The following is a 22,040-nucleotide window of genomic DNA, read 5'->3' as shown; positions in this document are numbered from 1 at the left end:
CCCTTTCCTTTTGTGACTGGTATAGTAATTAGTTTCCTGTGCTGTTTTTGTTCAAAGTTTGTTTTTTGGCAGTTGTCACGTTTATGTTGTATTATTTCCTCCTTATTTTTCCCATTCCTCTGTTTTGATCTGTTTTGGATTTTTCGTTGTTGTTTTTGTTTTATAAGAGCTGTTGGGGTTTCTCTCTCTGGCTGCTGATGCTGCATGTTAGCTAGTTCATTAATATGCTTGATTTCTGATAGGGAGGAGGACTGAAAGCAACTCTAAATAATTATTTAATTTTTAAATGTCTAAATGTTCTGGCAGCCACAAAGCAATAAAATCTACATGAGATTCTCAACATTATCTGCAGCACCACTGCTATTACTTTGCCTTCTCCTAAACTACAGCAGTTCAATTATTCTGCCTTTTATATTTGAGAAATAGAATTTTGAAGACTTGAAAGTTAATTTTTATAAGTATTTGATATTTTATTAATTTGCATTTTTATTATTTTGCAGATGGTTTCTGCAAATACTTCAAACTCTGCATCATTTTTTAAAAAATATTTACTCAGAGAGGCAGTTCTAGCAGAGCATAATGTGTAACAGAATTTTTCCCCCCAAAATTGGCCTTTATATATTTTAGTTGTCTGAAAAGAATCAATAATAAAAATATTTTTTTAAAAACCTCTCACCCAGTCATGGTGGCTTACATCTGTAATCCCAGCACTTTGGGAGTTTGAGACCAGCCTAGGCAACATGACAAAACCCCGTCTCTACATAAAATTAGCTGGGCGTGGTGGCACGCACTTGTAGTTCCAGCTACTTAGTAGGCTGAAGTGGGAGGATCACTTGAGCCTGGGACACGGATGTGGCAGTGAGCCAAGATCATGCTGCTGCACTTCAGCCTGGGTGACAGAGCCAGACCCTGTTTCAAAAAATAAAAATAAAAATAGAAAAACCCAAAAAATAAACAAACAAAAAGCAACTCTCAAGATAACATTTTTTTTTTCACTTAAAGGTTTTAGAAATTTGTTATGTAAATATTTTAATGTTCAAATATGTTAAATGAGTAATCCACAGATTTAGATTCTTTAGAGAATATGGGAGGAAAAGTTGTTTAGAGCCATAAGCAGGCATTTGAATATTAACCTGGCTCTGATGGTTTCACCTAATTATTTAAAGCTCTTTGTTCATTTCTTTTTCTTCATTCATAATCTATATTAGAGAGAGCCAAGATCGTGCCACTGCACTCCAGCCTGGGTGGCAGAGCGAGAGTCTGTCTCAAAAAAATGAAAAAAGAAAAAAGAAAATCACAATCTATTTTTATCAGGAATAGCACACCTCCACTAATGAACTAACTGGAAAGTATATGAGATAGGAGAGGAATGCTGCTTATACCTTCTTCCTGCCATTAGGGCAGGAGAGTCATAGCCCAAATATGGCCCCAAATAGTTATTATATACTTTATGAGCCATTTGCTGGTCTTTGGCCCCACCACTTTATACATCATGTAAAGAGAACAAGGACATTTATTCAGCAATATAGTTCTAAGTGCAGACCATAGTTGTGAACAAAATAAGCCCCTGCCCTCATGGGGCTTACATTCTGTTGAAATGTATTGTAGTAATGAAGGTATCCAGAAACACGTTTCTCTTGGATTTGAGCAAGACCTAGAAAATGTGAAGAACTTTGACTTAAATTTCCACTCTATGCAGTTAAATCCCTACTCTGCCTAAACAAACGTGTGTACTTCCACAGATCCTGTTCCAGCAAAGAAGTCCTGCTCATGAATTGCACATTTCAGTAACTTAGAATGTCTGTTGTTTATATGACATATTACTGGGATCAAGGTTTCTTTGTTTAACAGTCTGTTTAATGTTTTCAACTGGGACAGATATATGATGTTTGCTTAATAAAAATTACTATGGATAGTTTCTGTGTTATCATATGTAGAAAATACTAAGCTGGACACAGTGGTGTGTGCTTGTAGTCCCAGTTACTTGGGAGGCTGAAGTGAGAAGATTGCTTGATCCCAGGAGTTATGGGGACTGGGGAAGGAGCAGTAGTACACTATGTACTGCAAGGCTGTAGTGCATTATGACTACACCTATGAATAGCTACTGTACTCCAACCTGGGCAATATAGAGAGAACCTATCTCTAAAAATAAAAATAATAATAATAATGACCAACAATATGCCAATCACAGTTCTGAGTACTTTCCATAAAACAAGTCATTTGGTGCACATAAGAACCCCAAAGGTACTGTTAACCACCTCATTTTAAAGAACAAGACAGTAAGACACAGGTAGGTTCATAAACTTACCCAACATCTTATAGCTGTGAGTAGCAAAACTGAAATTGGAGTTGAAGTAGGATGACTCCAGAGCCCTGCTTTTTACTGCTACATTCTATACTGCCATCAGCATGCTGAGTTAATAATGGTCAGGAAATACGAGCTCTGCTATGTGATCTCCTTCAGGTTTTTTATTTGTGTGCCTCAGTTACCCTTTATATATAAAACATTTCTTATACCATCAGTTTCATATTAGCAATAGTGTATATTAATTACTTTAAGTTCTTCATATGTAGAATCTGTATAAATTTAGATATAATAAGTTTTAGATGAAGCTAGTTATAGGAAAGATGTCAGAGAAATATAAATGCTGCATATTTTCTATTTAGCTGATAGAACAGTATTCTAATATATTTTATTTCTTTTTGTCTTCATTGGTAGAAAAGAGTAGTTGAACAGCTACGGAAGAACCTGATAGTAAAGCAAGAACAACCGGACAAGTTCCAAATACAGCCATTGCCACAATCTGAAAACAAACTACAAACAGCACAGCAGCAACCACTACAGCAACTACAACAGCAGCAGCAGTACCACCACCACCACGCCCAGCAGTCAGCTGCAGCTTCTCCCAACCTGACTGCTTCACAGGTAAACGTGTGGATGGAATGTTGCAGGCTGCAGGTTGTAGACTGATTTGTTATTGGTCATGTAGAACCAAGTCCTATCTCAGACTATACTAAGCTCAACTAAAACTAAATGAAAGTTATTTTCATTCCTTTTTTTGTAGTATAACCCAGATAAGTATCACTTGAAATCATTGGCAGAAGGAAATAACATTACTAAGAGACAAAAATTAATGATCTCCCACCTGTCAGAAGAAGGGGAGAAAGGTAGTCAATAACAAAGAAAAATCACTTCTCTGCATTACAGCAGAATTAAAATCTTATTTTGAATTTTTGGAGGTATTTATTGACACTTGTTCTAAAAGTCTGTGACTTGACCTCTTCTGGAATTGCTTTTCTGGAATTCTTAGCAAGTAGGCATAGAGCTATTCCAGGTTCAGTGCTCTTGGGACCAGATAGAAAGAAGCATTCAGAAGGCTGTTATGGCTGGGCGCAGTGGCTCAGATCTGTAATCCCAACGCTTTAGGATGCCGAGGCAGGTAGATCACTTGAGGTCAGGAGTTTGAGACCAGCCTGGCCAACACAGCAAAACCTCATCTCTACTAAAAATACAAAAATACTAGGCAGGTGTGGTGACATGCGCCTGTAATCCCAGTTACTTGGCAGGCTGAGGCAGGAGAATCACTTGAACCCAGGAGGCAGAGGCTACATACAGTGGGCTGAGATCATACTACTGCACGCCAATCTGGGCAACAGAGCAAAACTCAGTCTCAAAAAAAAAAAAAAAGAGTGCTATATTTGCCCTATTGATAGAAACATTCATTTTTAAGTTGATATTCATGAGAAAATGAATTTGTTCTAATACATTAATGGGAATCTGAAATGAAAGCTACAGATCAAAACTAAAGAAGTGGGAGCTTAATAAAATTCTAACTTGGTGTAGTTGTGCAAACGTTTTTACTGAAAAGGGCATTTAAGCGTATAATGTAAGAATAGTGAGGCAATCAAGACACACAAAAAGGACATATTTGGAAATGATATTCCAAATGATGCTTAGATCCTTGAAGGTCGCAGATCCCCTTATGACTGTTGAAAGCTCTAGATCCCTCTCCAGAAGAATATACATTCACACTTATTACACTCATTTTTGTACACTTCAAGGATTTTGGGATCCTCTGAAACCTAAGCATGGCTACCTCTTAAAACCAACACCAGGTCTCTGCCGTGGTTTTATATGTAGAGAAACAGAGTATAGTTCACTTGGCTGTTCACTGTTTATGAACATTGAATTGGTTCATGTGCGACATTTTGCAAATAAAGAATGAATTTTTTGTGAGAACACTAAAGATAAGTTAACATTTAACAGAGGTTACTGTATACTGGCAGTCTCCTAAGTGCTTATGTATATAATAGACATACTCCTTACCCTAATCCTAAGAGGAAGATATTATTATTACCATCTCTGCTTTTTTTTTTAGACTGAGCCTCACTCTATAACCCAGGCTGGAGTGCAGTGGCATGAGCTTGGCTTGGCTCACTGCAATCTCCGCCTCCCGGGTTCAAGCAATTCTTCTTCCTCATTCTCCTGAGTAGCTGGGACTATAGGCACGTGCCACCACGCCCGGCTAATTTTTATATTTTTAGTAGAGACAGGGTTTCACCATATTGGCCAGGCTGATCTCAAACTCCTGACCTTGTGATCCGCCGGCCTTGTCCTCCCAAAGTGCTGGGATTGCAGGTGTGAGCCACTATGCCTGGCTCACCATCTCTGTTTTTTAGAAGGGAAAACTAAGGCACAAAGAGTTTACATAATTTACCTCAGGCCATGGAGTGTAGTATGTGGTGGAGCTAAGATTTGAACCTAGACGTTCTGCGTTCTGGCTGAAAAATATGTCCATTCAACTACTCTTCTATACTGCCATTCAATCCAAAAAAAAGCAATGCCAATATTGCATAAAACCAAAGAAGGAGAAAGAAAAATCCCCGTTATAAATCAGATCACTAGGACAGCCTAAATAATTTTTACCTTAATCACCACCCCAAGGCTATTTGGAAATTAGGCATTCAAAACTGACTTTAAAAATCCCCTTACCAGCACTTGTATTCGTTCTGAAAGAATGCTTAGAGGATAATTTTTGTTTAAGTTTTAAACAGAATTGGGTTAGGTTGTTCTCTTTCCAAAGTACAGTTTGATCAGAAAATGTTCACCTGGAAGGAGTGTGGTAGAATTCATTGTTTCCTGTTACACAGGAGTTTTCTGTCTTAACCCATGGAAACATTCTGTGTAAGTAACATTTTATGTTATCAAAATCAAAGGAGGCTGGGCACGGTGGCTCACACCTATAATCCCAATATTTGGGAGGACAAGGCTGGTGAATTACGAGGTCAGGAGTTTGAGACCAGCCTGGCCAACATGGCAAAACTCCATCTCTACTAAAAATACAAAAATTATCCAGGCATGGTAACCTACACCTGCAATTCCAGCTCCGCAGGAGGCTGAGGCATAAGAATCACTTGTACCAGGGTGACAGGTTGCAGTGAGTCAAGATCATGTCACTGCACTCCACGCTGGGCGACAGTGTGAGACTCCATCTCAAAAAAAAAAAAAAAATCAAAGGAAGCATTTCCAAAATACTTGTAATAGCTTTTCCTTTTCCTGGTAGTCTGTGTTGCTTTGGGATGGTGGATGGTGAGAGGTCTAGGGTTACCTCCAAAACAGTATTGTATAGCACCTAAGGGTGCTGCCTCTCCATCCAGTAGCCTGCCCGATATATTTAATTGATATTTAATTTGCCAATGTTTTAAAAATATTCTTTTATTTAATGCAGATGTTTAATGTTAAAAACCAAAAGGATCCTCTAAGCTTTTGGGTTTTGAGTTTACAGTAAACTACCAATCTGATTTTTTTTTTTTTTTTGAGATAAGATCTGGCTCTTTCTTCTAGGCTGGAGTGTAGTGGCACAGTCTCAGTTCACTGAAACCCCTGCCTCAAGCCAACCTCCCACCTCCGCCTTCCAGATAGCTGGGACTACAGGCACAGGCCACCATGGCCAGCTAATTTTTGTATTTTTAATAGAAATAGGGTTTCACCATGTTTCACCGTCTCAAACTCCTGAGTTCAATTGATCCACCTACCTTGGTCTCCCACAGTGTTGGGATTAAAGATATGAGCCACTGTGCTTGGCAGTACCAGTCTATTTACTAAACATACTCTATATGCTCAATTCTGATATACAAAGAACAGTGGTCCCTGCCAAAAATCTGGTATATCGTGATTAGTAATTTTTATTTGTTCTATAAATATTTATGAAGTTCCTACTGTGTGCAAGCACTGTTTTAGGTAATGTGGAGGCTAAATGCACAAATTAGAGAGTTTTCAAGAATTTTAAAAATTTAAGATGTAGAGGAAGTTTGAAGACACTGATTTTTGACTAGAGGGATCAGAAAGTACTTTTCAAGGAGGGTTGCATCTGAGCAGGGTCCTGACAGATGAATGGAATTTGAGTTTCATAGGTGCAGAGAACAGTATGAACAAGAGGATGGAGTCAAAAAGGTAAATACATGCCCTGGGAATCGCAAGTAGGCTGGTATGGTTGGAATGTGGGGTCCATGAAACGATGGAGAGGAGATAAGGCCAACCCTCCAAAGCATGCAAAAACTTCTGGGTTTCTTAACAGTCATAGGGAAGTGAGGGCAAGGACAAATGGGAGGTTACATATGGCATGTATTGAATACACAGTTTCAGGAAGAATTAAATATTAAGTAGTAATCAGTAAGTTTGTTATTCTAAGTTGGGTGATTGGCATATACCAAGGCACAGAGGAAGCAATGAGGAATTCTTTTTGGAAGGAGGAATGGGGACAGTGCTTTACTTAGTTAACAGCAACTCGTGCTTGTATGCATATTTTGAAAGTTTTCCAATCTACAGAAAAAGTGAAAGAATAGAACAGTTAAATACAGGTATACTCTCCAACCTATATTCACAGCCCTCTCATTTTTAATGGCATAATGCAAATGTAAAGAAGAGAGCAGTTAATAAAACAAATAGAAGAGAAACCTTTGTAAACAAAAGAGGGAGAGGGGTTCTTTTTGTGGTTGTTTGAGTATACAACAGTGACTGCATTCAAAATTAAACAAGCAAAATAATCTAAAATAGATGTGGAAGTTAGTTAGATTTCGTAGTAATAATCCCTTAAATTCTGATTTGGATTTCATCTGTTTTACATTATGTCTTTTCTTTGAGACAGAGTCTCACTGTATTACCTAGGCTGGAGTGCAATGGTGCAATTACAGCTCACCTCGGCCTTGACATCCCAGGCCTAGGTGATCCTCCCACCTCAACCTCTCAAGTAGCTGGGACTATGGGTGTGTATCACCATGCCCAGCTAATTTTTATATTCTTTGTAGAGGTGGGGTTTCACTATATTGCCAACTGTTCTCAAACTCCTAGGCTTAAGTGATCCACCCCTTGGCCTCCCAAAGTGCTGGGATTACAGGCATGACCTACTGTGTCCAGCTTGAGTCCATCTGTTCTAAATCAATACTTCATACTTGACAGGTAAACAACAAGAACAAATGAATAAGTAAAAAGGATTTTGCTGTTAGCACTATTTGCTATGCCATGCGTTTCTGCATTAACTTCTAGCTCATGCAATTTAGGTTTTGTCAAAATAAAGAACCCCTTCATGAAACTGTGGAGAAACAGCTACCTTCTCTACAAGGTAATCATACTTAGCCACTGTTAACTAGCTAAAAACAAATCACAACTTTCATAAAAATAAATCTCTTGGCTGGATGTGGTGGCTTATGCCTGTAATCCCAACACTTTGGGAGGCCAAGGCGGGAGAATTACCTTAGGCCAGGAGTTCTAGACCAACCTGGGCAACATAGTGAGACCATGTCTCTCCTAAAAATAAAAAAAAAATTACTGGTGTGGTAGCACCCACCTGTAGTCCCAGCTACTCAGGAGGCTGAGGTGGGAGGATTACTTGAGTCCAGGAGGTCAAGACTGCAATGAGCCATGATTGCACTACTGCACTCTAGCCTGGGTGATAGAGCAAGACCTGTCTCAAAAATAAATAAATAATAGTAATTTGTTGTTGGACACCTTTCTTCTCTATGTCTCTTCTTTCTCCTTTTAGAACAGTTCAGACATTTTCATTAGGCTTATTTCAAAGTTCTAAATTCCCTTTGTCATCTGAACTATAACACCCCAGAAGTTTGGTTTGTTTCCCTAATATTAGGAAAAGAAGAAGCACCAGACTAGGGGTAAAAATCTAAGCACTTCCTGTGTCCTGGTGTCAGTAAATGGTAAAGACATTCTTCAAAAAGTTTTTACTGAAGCATACAGTACTGGGTCCCCTGCCTAACTATAAACAGTTATATAGATGCTGGAAATCGTGTAGTGAAATAAGCCATAACCATCGTTGTATAAAAGAAAACTGCTAACCTAAGATGTGAACAAACTTAATAGGTTTCAGTGTTTTTAAAGTGTTTGGTTAATGGTAAGTATATAACTCGAGTGAGTTTGAGGCTTTAGTCAGTATTCTGTAGAATAATCAGTTTAGAGTTATTCAAAATATTGATGATTTACTTGAAACAAAAGTACCTTGACTTCTTTTAAAGCAATTACAACATACGTCTTTAAAATCCATGTCAATGAGTTCTGGCTAGAGCTTTACTCCCACAGTCCATGGTAGCACTAGATTCAACGCCATCTGGTGTGACTGGATCACCACTTCAAAAGTTCTTTATGAAGAACTTTAAAAGCTGACATGTTTAAAATTGAAAACTAAAGCTAATACGCTGTGGTAAAAACACTTACTACAAATTGCTGATAATACAGTCAGTCCTTGCTGTTACACTACTATTAATATACCATTTCTAATGATAAACAGCATTTGGCTTTTATTTGGTTTTCATCACTGATAGATGATCCACTGCACCCCAAAATAAATGTCAGTGTTCCCCCTTTCATTTCACATTTAAGAGGGCAGTGGCAAAGAGAATAAGCCACTCCTATGTTACTGTCTTGGAGAAGAGGAAACAAAGATTTAGATGATGATCTTAAAAGATGAGATAACGTGTATATGGCTTTCTTCATGTCAGTGAGGTTGTAGCAGTTAGGATAGAGATGATATGTACCTTTTCTACATGCAAGACAGAATAATTGAGATAAATAACTGCCTAGAAGCAAACAACTTAATACCCCAAAGTAGAAGATCATAGACACTGAAATAGAAATAAGGGAGGTTGTCCAGATTTGTTTCTGGGAGAATGGAGATACTTTTCACTGGTCCTGCACAGTGATAGAACTTCCTGTGGTGTTGGAAATGCTATCTCCACTGTCCAATTTGGTCACCATTAACCACATATGACTTTGGACATTTGAAGTGTGGCCAGTGCAACTGAGGAGGTGATTTTTTTTGTTTTGTTTTGTTGTAATTAATTTACTTTTCGATTTTTTTTTTTTTTTTTTGAGTCTGGCTCTCACCCAGGCTGGAGTGCAGTGGTGCAATCTCAGCTCACTGCAACCTCTGCCTCCTGGGTTCAAGTGATTCTTCTGCCTCAGCCTCCCAAGTAGCTGGAAATATGGGTGCCCACCACCATGCCGTGCTAATTTGGGTTTTTTTTTTTTTGAGATGAAGTCTTGTTCTTGTTGCCCAGGCTGGAGTGCAGTGGTGCAATCTCGGCTCACTGCAACCTCTGCCTCCTGGGTTCAAGTGATTCTTCTGCCTCAGCCTCCCAAGTAGCTGGAAATATGGGTGCCCACCACCATGCCGTGCTAATTTGGGTTTTTTTTTTTTTGAGATGAAGTCTTGTTCTTGTTGCCCAGGCTGGAGTGCAGTGGTGCAATCTCGGCTCACTGCAACCTCTGCCTCCTGGGTTCAAGTGATTCTTCTGCCTCAGCCTCCCAAGTAGCTGGAAATATGGGTGCCTACCACCATGCCGTGCTAATTTGGGGTTTTTTTTTGAGATGAAATCTCGTTCTTGTTGCCCAGGCTGGAGTGCAGTGGTGCAATCTAGGCTCACTGCAACCTCTGCCTCAGCCTCCTGCGTAGCTGGGATTACAGGCACCTGCCACCATGCCCGGCTGATTTTTGTATTTTTAGAAGAGATAGGGTTTCGCCATGGTGGCCAGGCAGATCTCAAACTCCTGACCTCAGGTCATCTGCCCGCCATGGCCTCTCAGAGTGCTGGGATTACAGGCGTGAGCCACCATGCCCAGCCAATTAATTTAAGTTTAATAGCAACTTGTGGCTAGTAGCTGCCAAATCAGACAGTGCAAATATATAGTAAAGGTGGAGTAGCATCAAAATCAGAACCAGTGAGCTTGACCAGATAAATTTTCATGTTCCTGAAATATCTATCTCCAGCTAGATGTGTAGGCTACGCAATATATATAAATGTGTTTATATATTTTTTTGTTTTTTAACTGATTCCTTTAATTATTCTAGTAAAAAGTCTAGAAAAGTACAGTTTCAAAGCTGCAATAGCACTAAGGAGCATCAGTCAAGTCCTCTCACCTCAGTTCATCCTGTGATCTCCAAGGGTTTTGAAACTCAGATGTTTGTTTCCACCTTGTCATGTTTCATTGCATCTTTGATCACTTCTGCAGCAGTTCTCCAGAGAAAAGATTATAGGTAGTAACTCATAATATCCCTTTGGTATCAAAACTGGTATTTCCTATATACTAGTTGGTTAATATGTTTCATTATCTGGAGCTTAGGATTCATTGCCTCTGAGGTAACTGCCACTGAGGCAACATGCTAATCCTCCTGTGAGTTTCCCTTCTCTCCAGGGTGATACTACTAAAAGAAAGAAAAGAAAGAAAGAAAGAGAGAAAAAGGCACTGTCTTTTTACCCTAGCCTCTGTGTCTCAGGAAACAGATATCCAGAATTATATGGTGGCTTTCTTCATATCAGTGAGGTTGTAGCAGTTAGGATAGAGATTATACATACCTCATTGATTTGCAACTAATACAAAGTTTAAATTAATTGAGAGCAGGCAAAGAATTAAAAAAACTAAAACAAATAAGTACACTCACATTCTGTATCTGTACACCTACCCCATTCATTGTTGAAAACCCTGTGCCTGAATTAGTCTGCAGTTGCTACTGTGAACTTACCCATGTACAAGTGACACCAATGTGAGAATTCTTGAAAACTAGAGGTTGCCTTTCCCTGTAGTAAGGAGTGTGCTCTATGTACACAAAAGAAATGTTGTTCTACAGAGAAACTTGATTATGGGAGTTATTGTTTTGTTTACTTATAAGGTTTAGCAGCATATTGTTTAGTGGGATTTAGTTTATTATTTAGTTTAAATTTAGTGTCCTAATACCTGTTTTTCCTGTCTCCTAGAAGACTGTAACTACAGCTTCTATGATTACCACAAAGACACTACCTCTCGTCTTGAAAGCAGCAACTGCGACCATGCCTGCCTCTGTGGTGGGCCAGAGACCTACCATTGCTATGGTGACCGCCATCAACAGTCAGAAGGCTGTGCTCAGCACTGATGTGCAGAACACACCAGTCAACCTCCAGACGTCTAGTAAGGTCCCTGGGCCCGGGGCAGAGGCTGTCCAAATTGTGGCAAAAAACACAGTCACTCTGGTAAGCCAGCAGCTGCTCCTCATGTGTGATCACATGAGAAGGTTAGGATATGCATTTGTATAGTAAATCCTTCGTAGGCTCCTGCTGGATTTCTCAGTTTCCGTCATTCTTCTAGCATACTAAATTCCCCTTTGGGGCTGAGAAGGGAATATGGCATTTCTGATACCTTCCCAAATCACTACAGAGGTGTCCTGACGCCAAGGACCAAACTCAGTGCATTATCTGAGGTCAAAGTATGACTTGATTTTAGGGGGAAGGTCTCCTTCACAGAGGTATACACACTGTTTAATTTATCTCTCCCTCTGCCTTCACCTTGTCGACAGTGTTTTCCTGTGAAACTTGAGTGCTTAAACTCTCTTGTGCTGTATTACCGCCTTGGTGAAACTCTGATAATTCTTTTAGTTTAACATCCCTTTAAATTAGTTTAATATCCCTTTAACTCCAGTACCTAGAAAGTACTGGAGTTAGTTGGGGCACTTTTAAAATATTCAAGAAACTCACAAATTAACAGTGTCAGTGCCCAGTCTTGTCAGGGGGAAAAAAAAAATCCCTTTAAGGAGGAAGTACTTGAACGAGAATTTTCATGAGAGTTCTAGGATCAAGCCAATTAGAAAACTGATATTCTCAGAAGTTTGGGAGAAATAGATCTAAATTTTCATATAAAATTCTCTTAAAATGGCACCTAAGAGGTCTTGATGGCTTTTGAATGATATCAGTGGTGAGTGAAACTAGAGAGCAGCAAAGTGAAGCTTCACCACTTACCCAGGAATCCTTAGAGAAGCAACCAGATCATTCAGCCAGATACTGAGAGTTAGAAAATTTTCTATTCACTGTTAGATAAAGCTCTATCAGGAAAAAGCCTATTTGGCTAAGTAGAAAGTTTGATTTTACTTTGGATCCAGTCTTGACTTTTAAAATATATAAATGCAAAAGTTCTCGAATGTCAAAGGAAATTGTCTAAGATTTACTGAGCCTGCTATGTTCTACATTAGATGTGGGAGGAAACAGAAGTGTGGTTGGTTCACTTTATAGGGTAAAGCACACAGGTGGCAAAGTGAAAAAGTTTCCTAATGCAGTGTTAATTCAGATGATTAACTTACGCTGAAAGCTTGTAGAAAATATTGTCTGATCCAAAGAAGAGTGATGCTAAGAATACTAACTTTGAGTTTGAAGAGTGATTGTTCTCTCTGGCTTATTTATCTTCCTCATTTTTTAGCAGGTTCAGGCAACACCTCCTCAGCCCATCAAAGTACCACAGTTTATCCCTCCTCCTAGACTCACTCCACGTCCAAACTTTCTTCCACAGGTGAGTAAAACAATGACAAGCCCAGTGATAGGTTAGATGGGACAAAAATCCTCCTGGGCTCTTCCTAAGTATCCTGTAATGGGGCTTGTCAGCCCAGCTGTCTATCCCACTTAGCTAAAAATTCTGACTGTTGATTTCTGTACCATGAAGAAGCTTATTTTGTCATCATGGTTTATTAGCAATGACCAAAGGTGGTAGTAAGGGGAAGTAAAGGAAAAGGAACATTTTCTAAATTTAAAGTAATTAAAACCATTATAAACCTTAAACTTACTGGAAGAATTTAGCCAAAGTCTGCCTGGCAGTGGGGAAAGAATGCAATTAACACTTCTTATTTCTTTCCTGCATGCCAAAAAAAGTAGGGACGGAAACAACAGCTAAACCAACTAGCAGGAACCATTCAGTTCTACCCTGGAAAGTGATGGTTTTGAGCATCATGCTTAAAGGCAACGTCTTGCTTCTGAAGGCTTAGGTTAGGGGTCTATACAGGGGACTTCCTCCCTAGGCCCGAGTAGCTCTATATGACCATATTCTCCTGAGAGTGTTCTTCTAGCAATTAGGCTAACTTTCACCATTCTCAAGGCAAGATGTCAAGATTTCCCCCTTCTGGACCTCGAAGAGTGTTGACTTGCTTGGTAGAAAGTCTGAGATTTCCTATCTGAGGCCCTAGTTTTCAGACAAAGAGAAAAGAAGGAGTTTTGTGGTCAGTGGCGTAAATGATTTCCAGATAGCCTCTGGAGAGAGGATGGGCAGTGCTAATATGAGATAAGATAATTTCAGTTATATATCAGATAAATCCTTAATAAATACCTTGGATAGCAAACATTGTCCTAAGCACTGTGGATATTGCCAGTTTTCAAGACAGACAGTTATCTGCCCTCAGAGTGCTTCAGGCACATGCACAGCCAATTACTGTGCCCAATATGGGAAGTAAAGGACAGTCTGAGATCCCATGAGAGAGATAGCTGCCTATTATTTCTTTTTTTTTTTTTGAGATGGAGTCTTACTCCTGTTGCACATGCTGGAGTGCAGTGGCGTGATCTCGGCTCAATGCAACCTCCACTTCCCAGGTTCAAGTGATTCTTTCCTCGGTCTCCTGAGGGGGATTATAGGTGTGTAACACCATGCCTGGCTAATTTTTGTATTTTTAGTAGAGACGGGGTTTCGCCATGTTGGCCAGGCTGTTCTCGAACCCCTGACCTCAGGTGATGTACCCGCCTTGGCCTCCCAAAGTGCTAGCATTACAGGCATGAGCCACCGCACCTGGCCTATTTTTAAGAGTATTAGAGAAGGTTTCTTCAAGCTTTCTTTGATGAGTTGACATTCAGTATGACCTAAAATCCTAGTTGAGTTAGCCTGCTAAAACTTTGGAAGAAGAATAAAAACGTCCTAGACAGGCTGGGTGTGGTGGCTCACACCTGTAATCCAGCATATTTTGGGAGGCCAAGGCAGGTGGATCATGAGGTCAGGAGTTTGAGACCAGCCTGGCCAACATGGTGAAACCCCATCTCTACTAAAAATACAAAAATTAGCTGGGCCATGGTGGTGTGTGCCTATAATCCCAGCTGCTTGGGAGGCTGTGGCAGGAGAATGGCTTGGAACCAGCAGCGGGCAGAGGTTGCAGTGAGCCGAGATTGTGCCACTGCACTCCAGCCTGGGTGACAGAGCAAGATTCCGTCTAAAAAAAAAAAAAACGTTCCAGGCAGAGGATGGAATATATATGTAGGTCCAGGATAGAAAGGTGCATTAAGTTTAAAGAACCAAAGGAGGTTTGCTATGCCTGAGCACAGAGGGCCATGTGGCTCACGCAGGCTAGAGTGAGTTAGAGTCGAGGCTGGAGAAGTCCACTAGGGCCAGAGCTGGTGGAACCTTGTAGGCTATGTAGGAATCTGGCCCTTATCCTAGGAGCAGCAGACATTCATTAAAGCATTTTCAAGCAAGTACTTGATGTGGTCAGATTTATGGTTTAGAAAATTCCCTCTTGCCTCTGTGCAGAGAATAAATTGGGGATGATCAAGAAGATTGGGGCAGCAAGAAGAGTTAGGACGTTGTCAATAATGATAATAACCCATGTTTAGAGTATCTTGCTATGTACAAGGTACTATGCTAGGTGCTTTACATGGGGTGTCTATTTTAATTGTTACAACAACCCTGTGCAAATAGGTATTACTCTTTTTAAGGTAAGGAATCTAAGGTTTAGTCCATGTTTTTCAAACAGTGGATCATGACTCATTTATTATGAAAGCAAATTGTAACCAGGGTGTTTAAATAAAATGAAAAGAATAGAGTAAGAACTATTAAGAGTACAGAGGATATACTGTGTTCCCCCATTTCAGGAAGTTTTCGTTTTTAGAAATATATGTCTATAGGTGCATACTAATTACAGAGTAAAATATATTTCTTACTGTTAGTGGCACCCACCACAGGGTCATTTTAAGTTCAGCCAAACATTCATACCAACAAGACTTTCATGGGCCACCCTTGGCACCAGTCTACTTAGAATGATATAGGACAGAAACCATAGCTTGTCAGCAAGATAGCACCAGACATTTGTCTTCAATGTGAGTCCATACAGTTGTCCCTACAGCTGTCTAAGTATAGCTCAGGTGTAAGGAAATGAGTTGCTTCTTTAGGATGGTGGGAAAGCCAACTTAGCATAGAAGCCTTATGCCCACAAGACCCAGTATATTTTGTGTCAACTACATAGGCAAAGCTTCAAGGTCCCCACAATGGATGTGCTCAGGTTATGCGAGACACCCCACTTAGGGAAGCCAAATCATAGTGTCCCCTCAAGCCCATTCAGATTTGATTTAGCAGTAAGGGATTTTTTTTTTTTTGAGACGGGTCTCACTCTGTCACCCAGGCTGGAGTGCAGTGGCACTTTCTCAGCTCACTGCAACCTCCATCTCCTGGGTTCAAGCTAACCTCCTGTCTCAGCCTCTCAAGTAGCTGGGATTACAAGCCACCATGCCTGGCTAACTTTTGTAGTTTTAGTAGAGACAGGATTTCACTATGTTGGCCAGACTGGTCTCAAACTCCTGGCCTCAAGTGATCCACCAGCCTCAGCTTCCCAAAATGTTGGGATTACAGGCATGAGCCACTGTGTCTGGCCAGTGAGGGGTCATTTTTATCATAAGCAGTGTTTCCTGGTATTTTGGTTGACATTTTTACCCTTAGACAAGGTTTCCAGGAGAGCAGCGCTAAAGAGTTAATTGAAGATCAGACTTCATGCATAAGGGGAAAGGGTTTTGCCCACAGTGTCACAGTTTTAAAAGTTTGAAAAATACTGGCTTATGGTCAGATGCAGTGGCTCACACCTGTAATCCCAGCACTCTAGGAGGCTGAGGCAGGCGGATGACGAGGTCAGTAGATTGAGACCATCCTGGCCAAGATGGTGAAACCCTGTCTCTACTAAAAATACAAAAATTAGCTGGGCATGGTGGCGCACACCTGTGGTCCTAGCTACTCGGGAGGCTGAGGCAGGAGAATCACTTGAACCCAAGACACGGAGGTTGCAGTGAGCCAAGATTGTACCACTGACCACTGCACTCCAGCCTGGCAACAGAGGGAGACTCCGTCTCAAAAAAAAAACCATACTGTCTTATAAAGATCAGGTATGTTGCCTGAGGTTACACAGCTAGTGAGTGTTAGAACCAAGATTTGAACCCAGGCAAGGCTGACCTCGTGTTTTTAACTGCAACATTTTAATCATTGTTTTTAGTAAGCCAAACATAAACTAGGATAGTGGATAGTGGAGTGAGGATAGAAAGAAATAGACAGATTTGAGAAGTATTTAGCGAGTAGAGGATAGAATAGGAATCAAGAATGATTCTGAAGTTTATCAAGAAAAGAGCATTTACTCAGGCAATTATAGGAAGAAGAGAGGATTAGAAGAAGAAATTAATGAGTCTTAGACATGTATCAAGTTGAGTATAATTCTGAAGTTCAAGAAATGTCTCAGATTCTAAGATAAAAGGGTGAAAATCTTCAGAACATAGATGATAATTGAAGCCATGAGATGGGTGAGAGCTCCCAAGAATAATGAGAACACTGGGAAGAAAAGAGGTTCCCCAGAAAAAAAAAATCCTAAGAAATAACTCACATTTAGGATGAGGCGGAGGAAGAGTAAGCCCACAAAGGAGACTGAGAGGAGTGGCCAAGAACAGGGAATTAGAGGGCCAGAAATGGGGGTAAGCTGAAGCTGTGGATATGAAGAAATTTCAAATGTGAGTTAAGGCTATTGGCAACGTTATCACTATACCGTGTACAAGTTCTGGGTGGGGACCAGTCTCTGGATTAGGCCTTTGACCTAGGCCAGAAGAGGTGGCATGGTGTAGAAGACAGAGCTCAGGATTTAGAATCAAAAGCTGTGTTCTAGGGTGAGGTTTGGACCTCAAGAGCTGATGTGTCTTGTATAAGGTTAAATGCCCTGAGAGCTATAGAATTAATATACCAAAATGAACATTAATAAGTATATTAAACACCATTTCATACATAAAGTGTGGAAGATAATGTTTTATAGGACTTGAGCAGCTTAAGTAATACAATAATTATTCTCTCTTTCCCCTATAGGTTCGACCCAAGCCTGTGGCCCAGAATAACATTCCTATTGCCCCAGCACCACCTCCCATGCTCGCAGCTCCTCAGCTTATCCAGAGGCCTGTCATGTTGACCAAGTTCACCCCCACAACCCTTCCCACATCCCAGAATTCCATCCACCCCGTCCGTGTCGTCAATGGGCAGACTGCAACCATAGCCAAAACGTTTCCCATGGCCCAGCTCACCAGCATTGTGATAGCTACTCCAGGGACCAGACTCGCTGGACCTCAAACTGTACAGCTTAGCAAGCCAAGTCTTGAAAAACAGGTACAGGCAGAGTATGTACCTGCTCTGGGCAGTAGCCTTGCCATTGAGGCGTATGGCTGCTGGGCTGTCTCTAAATACATTTTCTCAAGGGCTCTTCATCTCACCACCATTATCAGTAACCTGTCGCTTATCGTGCGATAATTCATCCATGTGCAGAAGGGTCATTTTTACTGAAGAAAGTTGGGTTGCTTTTCCCACCATCCTCTGGTAGATGGGCTCAGATTCCTGTGTGAGTGAGCTCCCCCTGCTGGTTTTGCTGTGGAAATTCACAGACAGTCTCAGCTGCCCTCAGTCAGGAAGCACAGATGAGGTAGTAAACAGAAAACGCCATGTTAATTTCGGCCCAATAAGAATCCAGATGAAGATATGACTGTGAAAGTCAGGAAGAGTAAACAAAACAGGGAAAGGGATTTCATTTCAAAGACTTTTCTTTCTTTGTTACATATAATGGGGAGCCAAACAAAAAAAATTAAAATTTCCAGAAAGCATTCTTTTAACTTTAGAAGATGCAGACATTTTAGCCCAAATACTGAAACATTTCATTTATATTTCCTGAAGTCAGGTTTTATCTTTAAAAATGAGGCTAGAGACATACAAGTAACCTGCAAAAACACTTTAAGTTTCTGTAGCAGAAAGGTCTCTGAAAACAGCAAAAAAGGATAGGCAGTCACTGTATCCTATTTGAAAAAAAGACTAGTGATAAGAAAGAAGAATTTGGCAAACAAAGGCATTCTCTCTCAAGAAAGTCGCTTTAAAAAGTCATCTACCTATTTTTAATTGTTCGGGCTTGACTTCTCATTTATCTGAAAATAGTCTGTGGTGATCTTGAATCTTCTGCTTCTGGATGGCAGACCATAATTCAGAGAGGCTGTTCAGATGATGGGGAATGAAAGAGCTGCCTTCTGCCTTAGTCTCCCTGAGCAGAGGAACCTATGCATAGAGCACTAGGCCTTAAACCCAGGCAGCTCACAAATACAGCAGACCTTGCACTCAAGAAGCCAGGTATCAAAATCTGTGCTTAGGAAATACAAGAACACATCTCTATTCCTGGTGAACCTATTCAAACCCCAGCAAGTGCTTTGAGAAACATTCAGAAATGAATTATTATTATTATTATTATTATTTTGAGATGGAGTCTCGCGCTTGTTGCCAGACTAGAGTGCAATGGCTCAATCTCGGCTGACTACAACCTCCACCTCTTGGGTTCAATCAATTCTCCTGCCTCAGCCTCCTGAGTAACTGGGATTACAGGCATGTGCCACTACACCTACAAGTAACCTACAGCTAATTTCATATTTTTAGTAGAGATGGGATTTCTCCATGTTGGTCAAGCTGGTCTCGAACTCCCTACCTAAGGTGATCTGCCTGCCTTGGCCTCCCAAAATGCTGGGATTATAGCCATGAGGCACCATGCCTGGCACAGAAATAAATTATTTACATTATTTTAAAACAGAAAATTTCAAACTCACTCCCAGCAGAACTTTGGTATTAGACTACTAAGAGTCAGATGCTCAAGCTTAGGAGTTTGAGTAGGGACATGCTGTCTTGTGCTAACTCTCAAAGAACCTCTGAGGAGCCTCAGTGTTCCACAGAACCTGGTTTCACAACACTATTTTAGGTTACTAAATATTATTTCTCTTTTACCTCTTTTTTTGATAAAGATATTCTTAGGAGACAAATTATTTTGGTTTCACTTTATTTTAAAATTTCTCTTCTGATTACAAAGATAATACAAGTTCATTTTTAAAACAAATTCAAACATTACAAAAATATAAATTGTAGAAAATGCCTTTCCTATAATCTAAAGAGAGAGTAAACTTTTGTCATGATTTTCTCATAATTTTACCCCCCAGAGATAATTACTATTAACAGTTAAGATTATTTTCTTACAGACATTTTCTTTTTTTTTTTTTGAGATGGAGTTTCAGTGTTGTCACCCCAGGCTGGAGCGCAGTGGTGCAATTTCGGCTCACTGAAACCTCCACCTCCCAGATTCAAATGATTCTCCTGCCTCAGCCTCCCAAGCAGCTGGGATTACAGGCGCCTGCCACCTCACCTGGACAATTTTTGTATTTTTAGTAAAGGTGGGGTTTCACGGTGTTGGCCAGGCTGGTCTTGAACTCCTGAACTCAGGTGATCTGCCCACCTTGGCCTCCCAAAGTGCTGGGATTACAGGATTGAGCCACTGTCCCCAGCCCCCAGATATTTTCTGTGTACATGTAAAACATTTTTAAAGCAAAAACCAAAATCAAGCTATGTATTTTGCAATTTGAGTTTTTTTTCCCACTTTAATAGATCTTAAACATCTTTTCATGTCCTGGCCTTCATGTTGATAGAGCTTTTTATTTTAATTTTAGTATTACAAAAAGATATCCATGAATTCTGAAGAATTAAAATAATTTCCATTGTAGCAGTAAATGTCATGGTTTCTCTTTTTGGTCTAATAAAGAAATTCAGGGCTGGGCGCGGTGGCTTACATCTGTAATCCTAGCACTTTGGGAGGCCAAGTTGGGTAGATCTCAGGATTACCTGAGGTCAGGAGTTCAACACCAGCCTGGCCATCATGGTGAAACCCCATCTAAAAAAAAAAAGAAAAAAAGAAATTCAGTCATTGTTATTTATTTTAGTTTGATGGGCAGCCTGGCTTAATAGTCTTAGTAGTTACCAAGCTCGATCAGCAGAGACTCTCTTTAGACTAGATTGCATTCTCAGGATTCTCTTACCTCATATCTTTCAACTATCCTTTTCTATTTATATTTCTTTATCAGTATCACATTTATAGCCATTGAGAGATCTCTTAGATCATAGAGCTAAGAGGAAAGCAATGTAATATTTGTAGCCATGGAAGAACCTGTTCACACCTGTTCAGAGTTATCAAACCTGTATCCAGCATTCTCTATATGACCAGGCTAAATGGGTTCCCTTATGCTTTCTGCTGTTCCCTTTAGATGATAACATCATTCATTTAATAAAAATGTGTTAAGTGCCAGTTGCTATGCTGCATGTGGTTTCTATATATAAGGTGGATAAACTAAAGCCTATACCTTCACGGAACTCAGTTTCTAGTGTGTTTGGAGCAGGCACTGAGGCTGTGTCTCCAGGGAAGGAATCATGGCTTCCCACATTGGCATAGGAATGGGAAAAGGCAATGCCAGCTATAACGACAGTGGTCTCACTTGTCCTTCCCCTGTCAGACATAACCAACTTCCATATCCACCCAGATAAGAGATGTCATCCCTCATTAGAAACCACATTACGTTGTGGCTCTGAGAAAACAAGTTGGTAGGGTTTTAAATATTTGAAGCTGAAGACTTGTTTTAGACAGAAAAGTAGATGAAGCCAAAAGACTTAGGATATAGCCTCCACATAGCCTCTCTTTGTGTCCTTGTCTCTCCAGCACTCTAAAATGGGGCTAACACCTGTTGGTGATGAAATGAGATAAAGTATTTAATGTTTATTAGACTATGCCTGATGGGGTTCTCAGAAATTACGTTTCTTTCTTATTCACCGCACTGCACACCCTGCAACAAAGTCTTCTATGTATGTCTCCAAGGCTGAGCTACTGAAAAAAATCCAAGATTCTATGGGGGAAAAAATTGCCACATTACCCCTACTTCCATATATGTTTTTCATAGGAACCTGCACAATATACCCTAAAGAGGAGTACTTAACAAAATAAGAATATTATCCAATGTATTATCTTTAAATTTCTGTTTTCCTTGTTGGCAAGCCCGAGCTGATATCCCCCCACCCCATTTTAATAATGGTGCTATAGTAGGGAAAGTAGATCCAAGTGACCAAACATGGATTTTGCTTTGCCTTCAATCCCAATCTGTTTAACCTTGACTAACAAAATTATTTGGACATTTATTTGCACCTGCCTAACTTTCGTTTTTCATGCAGACAGGTATACAGGGTACACTTGATTAACTTCATTCTAGATTTATGCAGAGTTTTTGGATTCTTTTATGATACCAAAAAGAACAGGAGTTGCAGATTGAAATAACCATGGGTTCGAAGAAGAGATGTAAGTGAGTAAAACAAGCTAAGAGTAAACAACCGGACTTTTTATTTATTTTTCCACTTTCAGTGGGAACATGAGTACAAGAGAGATCCCACTTTTATTCTTAATTCCCCTTTAAAATAATAAGTAAGACAAGCATGATAATAATCGACAATAGAAAATGGAAGAAACTGTGGCAAACTGCACAGTAATGTGCTTCATCTCAAGAAAGCAGCTGCTTCTTGGCAATAACAAATTTTTATCACATGGAGACTTTTTCAAGAAAAGCCTGAAATCCAGATGTTGTTAAAAGTTGCCTAGTTGTTAAAATACTGGTAACTGTTTAAACACCAT

The 22,040-nt window shown here is 40.0% G+C and overlaps 1 protein-coding gene across 36 annotated transcripts in view; it reads left to right on the top strand.

Annotated features, from left to right (window-relative positions):
- Positions 1-22,040, top strand: part of PHF21A (PHD finger protein 21A) — a 195,554-nt gene that overhangs the window by 142,093 nt on the left and 31,421 nt on the right. For 17 of the 36 annotated variants that reach the window (XM_035262481.3, XM_035262489.3, XM_035262460.3 and 14 more), the window contains 4 exons: positions 2,720-2,926; positions 11,263-11,514; positions 12,731-12,820; positions 17,390-17,683. In XM_035262481.3, the coding sequence (XP_035118372.1) occupies positions 2,720-2,926; positions 11,263-11,514; positions 12,731-12,820; positions 17,390-17,683 (843 nt within the window). The remainder of the gene's footprint in view (positions 1-2,719; positions 2,927-11,262; positions 11,515-12,730; positions 12,821-17,389; positions 17,684-22,040) is intronic. The other 19 variants (XM_078340914.1, XM_035262485.3, XM_035262490.3 and 16 more) reach the window with 3 other exon arrangements.

Source organism: Callithrix jacchus, chromosome 10 (assembly GCF_049354715.1).
Source record: "Callithrix jacchus isolate 240 chromosome 10, calJac240_pri, whole genome shotgun sequence".
NCBI lineage: Eukaryota > Metazoa > Chordata > Mammalia > Primates > Cebidae > Callithrix > Callithrix jacchus.
The sequence above is the reverse complement of the archived record's forward strand: the minus strand, read 5'-3'. Positions and strand labels throughout refer to the sequence as shown.